Raw genomic sequence first — 8,346 nt, 5'->3', positions numbered from 1 at the left:
TCTGTATTTAATTTTATGAATGAAGACTATAGAAATTAAAGCAATCAAATGTAATATAACACTGGATGTGTTATTTTACATTTGATTACTTTAATTTCTGTAGTATTTCTTAACTGAATAAAAACGTACTTAACCTGAAAAACTTAGTTTCATTTCTTTCTTTATTCTATTACATTTATTTGTGCTGTTGTTTGCCATTTTTTTTTATTTGTTATTTTATTACTGACTTTTTACTTGCGTTTTTTTATGAAAATAAAACTTTGCGTTGAAGAAAAGTAGATTTTTGTTTGTATATGCTATCAATTATAGTTCTTAGAAAGAAAATCAGAATCGGCAAAAATCGGTATCGGCAGATCACACTAACAAAAAAATCGGAAATCGGAATCGGCCAAGAAAATTGCAATCGGTGCATCTCTAATTTCCGTGTACATTATATTGTGTGTGTTGGCATAAGACTTCTCAAAATGATCTCTACATTGGAACCAATGTAAACAAATGATTTTATTTTATTTTTCTTGTGATGTCAAAATTGATATTGGCAATCATGAAATTTCTCTGGCTTTGTCTCGACTACTGAAATTGACCGTAGTTGGAATATGTGAAGCATTCGTGCTCCTGTATGTATGTGCAGGTAAGACCCAGATCCAGTCGGTTGAACCGTACACTAAGCAGCAGCTCAACAGTATGTCTTTCGCTGAGATCATCATGGGCTACAAGATCATGGATGCCACCAACATCCTCGTCTCGCCGCTGGTCTATCTCTACCCCGATATCCCCAAGGAGGAGGCGTTTGGCAAGTACTGCCGCCCAGAGGCCCAGCCTGACACCGAATTCCCTGATCCTGGATGTGGTGAGTGTGTTAGCGGGAATATAGTTCATTCTGGCTTGGAATAACAGCACATCTGTCTGTTACTTGGCAAAGTTTGTCTCATTTCATTCTCATTTATTGTGGAAATGACTATTTTAGTATTTGCACTGAATGGGTGTGGTTTACCAGAAACTTTCAGCTTCTGAGGAAATTGTCTAAGAATAAGATTAGAGACAATGCAAAAGCATGACGTTAATCTTTGGTTGGACATGTTACAGTTTAAAAAATTTGGGGTCAGTAAGATTTTATTTTTTTTTTTAAATTGATGCTTTTATTCAGCAAGGACACATTAAATTTATATATATAAAAAAAAATTTAAAAAACGGTTTCAAGTAAATGCTGTTCTTTTTAATTCAAAAATATTAAAATTCCACAAAAACTTAAACAACACAACTGTATTCAACATTGATAACATTGATAAATGTAAAATTTTTAAATTAAACTACCGTTCAAATGTTTATGGTCAGTAAGATCAAAAGTTGACAGTGAAGACATTTTCAGTGTTCCAAAAAAATCTAATAAATTCAGTTATTTCTATTCATCAAAGAAGCCTGAAAAAATATATCATGGTTTTCACTAAAATATTAAGCAACACAACTGTTTTAAACATTGATCTTGCTATTAAATGTTTCTTAAGCACCAAATCAGCATATTAGAATGATTTCTGAAGGATCATGTGACACTTCAGAAGACTTGGAATGTATCACAAGCGTTACATTGACTACTTTCTGACTTAAGTTTATTTGTTTATTTATGTATTGAAAAAAAAAAGAAAGAAAATTATATAGGTTTGAATGTTCATTATTGTGTCAACTGTTCCTCTAAGAAAAGAAACAGATTTTTAATGACAAAAGCTCACTGAAGACCTGAAAAATATGAATTCTCCTTGTTTATTAACACAGTCATTTGTTGTTCTTTCAGTAATTCAGCCTTACCTGAAGACCAAGTTCATCTGTGTCACCCCGTGAGTAGCATTTCTTTCTTTAGTATGTGTGTGAATGATTGACCTTGCTGGAGTCTCTGTTTTCTCTCTCTGTCCTCTTGTAAACTTTGAAATCTCTGGTGACTCTTTAGGCAGGAGCACATGCAAAGTACTCCTCTCAGTTCTCTTTACAACATGGATCAGGGATGTAGCTACTACTGAATCCACCAAGGACCCTTCACAGCATCCTTTAAACCACAATTTTGCACAAGAAGAGAGAAAGAGAGAGAAACCTTTTTTAAAAATTTTTTTTTTAAGAAAAGTTTTACACATGATCAACAAAACAGCTAATTAAAGGAGGCTCAGGCTTTTTACATTTACTTGTATAAGCACACGTGACTTGTGGATAACTGTTGTATAAATACTTTGCAGCCATGTGATTTTCAGTTCTCAGTAAAAAAAAAATGAAGTGAAATATTTAAATCTAATTTTAAAAATCAAAATTTTTATTAAAAAAAAATTCCACTTAAAATAAAAATGAACAGTTTACCTTAATATGTTCCTGAACAATATTTTGCACAATTCATGCTTTGTAGTCCACATAAAAAAATGTTTATCTGTCGTAGACATTCCAAATACAACTTGATCTGCCTCTAAAACCACACCAAATGGGTTTTTAATGTTCATGTTGACTTTAAAATAATGAGACAGTCAGTTTTACATTGTGATACCATGTTTATTGACATAGTATATAATAAACTGTAACACAGCAAACTGCACATGCCAATTACTGTACGTTAGGTAACAAGCTTGGCTACACAAAAACATTTGGATGGAATAAAAGCTGCTTCAAACTCAGTCCTACTTGAATCACGAATGCTTTCTGTGTTTGTAGAGGGCTTGGATTTTACTAGAGGTCATGTATGTGAGCGTGAGTGTGTGTGTGTGTTAGGCAGGCTATAAACTGACCTCTCTTCATAGGTGTCCTTCCGTCTTCATGGACTTCCCAGACAGTGAGCTGCTTGGAAACGGCTTCCCTGGGTAGGCACTAGGGAGCTGCTTTATGTGTGTGAATGACACATGAACGCTTGTGGTCAAACACACTCCTGTAGGTGTCTGCTAACATAGATTCTTCCTTTTAACATCTCTAGAGCTTGACCGAGGGTTTCGGTTTACTCACTTCATCCCTTTATAACAAGAGATCTGGATGTCACTGAAACTTGATGTAACTGTGAAAGTTAGGATTGCTGTTTCATAAGTCTCTTAATCTCTATTTTGTGTCGGTGAACTAGTTCCTCTATAGACAAGGGAATATTTTTTGCAGTTTCTACTTCATTTCTAAGATCACGAGCTAACTTTTCTGTATCAGTATGCAAAATATTTTCACACTTTGGAAAGGGTCACCTTCTCTCTCCTATTCATTTCTTTTCCAATCTTCTAGTTTTCTCTTTTTTCCCCTCTCATAGAAGTGCTATGAACTGAGTGTTTTGATATATAAATGGTTTGCTTCCTCTGTATGTTAAACAATGTGGAGGAAATTGTTTCTGATGAAAACTGAAACTCATGTGACCTTTTTTATGGCCCCGATTGGGGTAAGAAAGAAGTGTCTACAGGAACTTTCAATGTATCACAAATATGATGAAAACACTATTTCAGCCCAATTCCAGCAAATCCCTCATTTACAACAAATATGAAAGCATAAAAAGCATTAAGTAGTATAAATAGTATTTTTAGAATTTTTAACATGTTAAAAATGAAAATTATATAATGTTATTTACAAGTTACATTTATATACATAGATAATTAGTGGTTGTTTTTATCAGCAAAACAACAGCATTAACAGTAACACTGGTAACAACAATACAACGGTTTTAGTGGCAATATTAATAGAGAGGCTGTTTATAGATGTTGAGACGTTGTCTCCAGGGCTTTCTGGGTGTTTCATAACCTGGATATGTGGTAAGATAGGGGAGGGAGAGAAGACGAGAAAACTGACCAACAACCACACAAATGACTTCACTGTATGGAGCAAATCCTCTCATAACTGTTGTCACTGTTTATACACACATCACACTGTATTTTTAAATCAGTGAGGTCTATATTACCCATGGCTCTGTTGCCATAAGACTAAAAAAATACAGTTTTATCATATTAGCTGTTTGTGATTTATGTTTTGCTTGCGAAAAGTTTCAGAATACACTGCTACTTCTGAATGGCTGTCTGTAAATGGAAAAAGATGCTTTTTGCAAATGGTGTAGTTTGACATCTACCAACAGGGATTAACTGAACCCTGACAAGAATATTTTCTGCACCCGTTTGAGCTCAGTATTCAGAGTTCATTCACATTTTGTTGTTAGGACAAGGGATTGAACAGTAACTGACACCTTTACACTTGTAGAATCGACCTGTACTGGTACTAACTATTTCCCCAGATGGTTTGCAGCTGTTTAACCAAATTGACATTTTGCGAGACTCAGGGTTAAAGAACCAGCCAAAATCTGAACAAATGTAGTGTAAAAATTGGAGAGATTCTTTCCCTGTGATTGAATCCCCGTAATATAGGACCATATCATCCAGCTTTTGCTTGAGATTTTGGAAGGTAGTCGGGACCTTTGGTGATCCAGGGTGGAAAACAAGTTCTTGGCTTAAACTTTTATTGGCAGTCTTATCAAAGTGCCCTTTCATCTTGGACAGTGAGTTCTCCAGATTGGTCCTGGTAATGTTGTTGGCATGAGAAAGTGTTTCAGGAAAAACGCTTACACCGGCTTCCTAACAACTCGTACCATTTTTCATAATGCAAACATAAACAGAATGTAACTCTTTTCAATGTAATATGTGCCCAGTATGGCTTTTAAGAGTGATAATATTGTTCTTGGGCAGCCTGGAACTTGATGTGCAATTCATCCCTCTACTGTTTTGAGTTACTCTAAACAAACCAAAATTACAAGAAGAAAAAATTGTTTTAGTATTGTTTTTTTTTTTTTTAGCAAATAAATACACATCAAAGTATTGATTCTATAAAATCAACAAAGCCTGGTTTAATTTACCAGCAACCTGACATACTAGACATGATCAACAACTTGTAAATGCCTTTGAGTAGCCCAAAAATACTTCAGTTTGATGCATTTGTAATATCATTTGATTAGTTTGATGTGTCGTGAGCGCGTAACTTACCCACAAGTATCTGGAACTCTTGCCTTTTCCATTGCCGCTGGATCAAACTTCTGGACCACTGCTAGTGTTTTTTGTACAGCCAGAACTAGGCTTGATCGAGACTTCAGCTTCTCTGAAGTTGTTTTATTTGTTCACCCTTCATACGCTTGTCTCAACACAAACAAGAGTTAGTGTGGAAATACTGCTTTACCAAAACAGTAACTGCCCATATGAGTGGGTTGGAGTGTTAACAAACAGGCAAACTTTGACCCCTAGTAATTAATTCCCCAGGGTAAAACTAACGGGCAGCCAAGCAGAAAGCCATTGACTGGTTCAGATATAAGTGCATGTCAGCATCTTTCTCTGTTAAAGGGGTCATATGATGCTGCTAAAAAGAACATTATTTTGTGTATTTGGTGTAATGAAATGTGTTTATGCGGTTTAAAGTAAAAAAAAAACATAAAGAATATCTCTTTGGATTTGAGACTTTAGTCTTTGCAACTTTACAGATCTTCTTTATGCACCAAGAGCTTGTAACACTCTAAAGAGAAAGGAAAAAATGAAATCGCATCATATGACCCCTTTAATGCCATTCAAAAGTAGATGTGTGTTCTCACAAAGTATTTACATATGAATGTAATTTTATTATTATAGTAGTTTTTCCATGTTGTAATATAGACTTATCAATCACAGCAATTAGGAATCAGGTTATTGACAAGGAAAAAAGTGAACGAGCAACTACAGATCCACATTACATCACTGCATGCCAGCTATATAGTAACGTACATTTTCAGTGCACTGTGTTGAATCTGCTGTTTCAACATCCTCTAACACATGACTGAGACAGGTTCACCCCAGAATGAAACTTGTCATAATTTACTCCCCTCATGATGACAGCGATAGACTTGTGGGCAGCGCGCCAACATATGGCTCAGTTGCGCTTCGGGTGTCCCAAGTTCGAATCCCGCCTGTGAACCTTTCACTGTCCCATCCTAAAAACGCCACAAATAATAATAATAATAATTTACTCCCCTCATGTGGTTCCAAACCTCTGATGACATTGGAGCCCTTTGACTTACCTATAATTTGGACAATATCTTTTATGTCCCACAGTAGAAAGAAAGCCATACAGGTTTGGAATGCTATTAGGTTGAGTAAATGTTGACAGAAGTTTCATTTTGGGGTGCACCAAGTGATGCTCATGTGTATGACTTTGAGTGTGGGAATGTGCAAAATGTGTTGATATGCAAATATTAGAGTGAAGGTTAACTCATTACGTGGCGAATGAACTCTCACTTTACTAAATGATACGGTTGTATGTGAAGCTGGAATTAATGACTGTTCATTTGTAGCTTGTGTGTCCTGTCTGATGTGTGCCTTCGTTCTTTTGCAGGACTAACTCTGGCAACACAAGCGATTTGTTCCCGATGTCCCCTCGTACACTCGACTCTCTCATGCACAATGAAGCTGCCGAGGCCAACCCAGGACCACTGGGTAAGTCACAAAACAGCTTTCTCAATATCCATTGCAGACATTTTAGGGTCTCCTAATCCTGTGATTCCACTTTCCCTCCAGAATCTCTCACTCTGGACATGGAGATGAGCTCTGATCATCCCTCGCCAATGAGAGAAGGGTTTGCAGCCTCCACAATCTCAGATATGGATACCTGCCGAAATGCTTAGTTTTCCATCATTTTAGTGTGTTTTTTTATTTTATTTCTATTGAATAATCATGTACATAATGCTTAGGTGCTACAGCTGCTTTCTCTCTCCGAGCCATTTTTTTGTTTCTTCTGTTTTTACAGTCATAGCCAAAAGTGTGCAAACGCGCAAAAATTTTAACCTTTCATCCTTTGTATCAATATTCAATTGAGCTCATTCAATGGTTAAGATGTTATTCTTAACCTTTTTTTGTAGAAATGTGAGGCCTTCAAGACCATTTTTTTTTGATTTTTTTGACCTTTGTCAATGTAAGTGTGAATATTAAGGCTCTTTAACATGTTTAATCACAGACATTTGGCCATGACTGTATAGTAGCCCAATGTTGTTGTTTTTTTTAAGTAATAGAAATGGCCTTTGACTTGTATTTCATTGAATGTCCACTGGTGTTGACAAACATGAAACATATTTTGAGCTGTTAGCATAGCATAGGGCCAGTGAATTCTTTGTTCTTTATGTTGATCTTTGGAAATGAGTGAGAAGGGGTGTAAACTTCACGGTAGTATTGATGGAATGGATTGGTACAGAAGTATCATTTATGGTGAGATCATATGTTGTAAAGTAAGTTTGTGCATGCAGGTCTATAACGCCCCTTTTAGCTTCTGGTTCACGTGAATATACTGTATTTTAATGTTGATGAAAAATATTTTACTCTTTTATTGGATGTCTTTGGGAAGTGAATGGAAGAAGATAAATATATATGAATATATATTACACAGATGAGCAAATGTGATATTTCCACCATATAATTGTGTCTCCAATATGATGTTTAATGCGCCAACTTGGATAGCAAGAAAAATCTAGCACCGAGCCAGCAGTAACATAATTAGATGGTGAATTTCAGAGACACACATACATGCACATATATACAAATACGCACACATATTTATAATTTCATTCTTTAATTCACTGATCTGCTGTGTTGTCATGTAAGGTAGCACTTCAAACGGAAATATGATGGAAAGTGATGTTTCTTCATTATGTAACTACTTTTTAAACGTCTGTCAGTTTGTTTCCCACTTTGTGTATCTGTCCTTCCACTCTCACTTTATGGTGTGTATACTATTATATATACACTGCACTATGTATATTCACTTTATTGTACAATGAATTCTTGATGAGAAACAGTTATCAGCTCTTTGTGTCCTTGATCATTTCTTCAGTTATCTGGGATATATATAAAAAATAGGGGTCGGTAAGATTTTTTTTTTAAAGAAATTAAAACTTTTAGTCAGCAAAGATGCATTAAATTGATTAAAGCATCAGTAAAGACGTTTATGTTACAAAAAAAATCTATTTAAAAAAAAAAAAAATGTTTTGGATTCAACAAAGAATCCTGAAAAAAAAAGTATCTACAAAAATATTAAGGAGCACAACTGTTTTCAACTTTGATAATAATATTTCCTAAGCATTAAATGAGCATATATAATTTCTGAAGGGTCATGTGACACTAAAAACTGGAGTAATGATGCTGAAATTTAGCTTTTGCCATCACAGGAATAAATTACATTTTAAAACATTAAAGGGGTCATATGATGCTATTTTAAAGATCATTATTTTGTGTATTTGGTGTAACAGAATATGTTGACATGCTTTAATGTTCAAAAAACACATTTTTAAAATACTGTACATTATTGTAGGTCCTCTATGCTCCGCCTCTCTCAAACGCATCGTTTTCAACAAAG

At 35.1% G+C, this 8,346-nt stretch overlaps 1 protein-coding gene across 3 annotated transcripts in view; it reads left to right on the top strand.

The window, feature by feature from the left end:
- LOC107754129 (signal transducer and activator of transcription 3) overlaps positions 1-7,375 on the top strand; it is a 43,607-nt gene extending 36,232 nt beyond the window's left edge. Inside the window, exons 20-24 of one of the 3 annotated variants that reach the window (XM_016570452.1) lie at positions 632-850; positions 1,790-1,832; positions 2,772-2,831; positions 6,337-6,437; positions 6,519-7,375. In XM_016570452.1, coding sequence (XP_016425938.1) covers positions 632-850; positions 1,790-1,832; positions 2,772-2,831; positions 6,337-6,437; positions 6,519-6,625 — 530 coding nt within the window. In that variant the 3' untranslated portion in view covers positions 6,626-7,375. Of the gene's footprint in view, positions 1-631; positions 851-1,789; positions 1,833-1,942; positions 2,096-2,771; positions 2,832-6,336; positions 6,438-6,518 lie in introns of those variants that run through there. The other 2 variants (XM_016570460.1, XM_016570468.1) reach the window with 2 other exon arrangements.
- The last annotated feature ends 971 nt before the right edge of the window (positions 7,376-8,346 follow it).

The sequence above is a fragment of the Sinocyclocheilus rhinocerous genome, unplaced genomic scaffold, assembly GCF_001515625.1.
Source record: "Sinocyclocheilus rhinocerous isolate Xijiao unplaced genomic scaffold, SAMN03320098_v1.1 scaffold1063, whole genome shotgun sequence".
Classification (NCBI taxonomy): Eukaryota; Metazoa; Chordata; class Actinopteri; order Cypriniformes; family Cyprinidae; genus Sinocyclocheilus; species Sinocyclocheilus rhinocerous.
The sequence above is the reverse complement of the archived record's forward strand: the minus strand, read 5'-3'. Positions and strand labels throughout refer to the sequence as shown.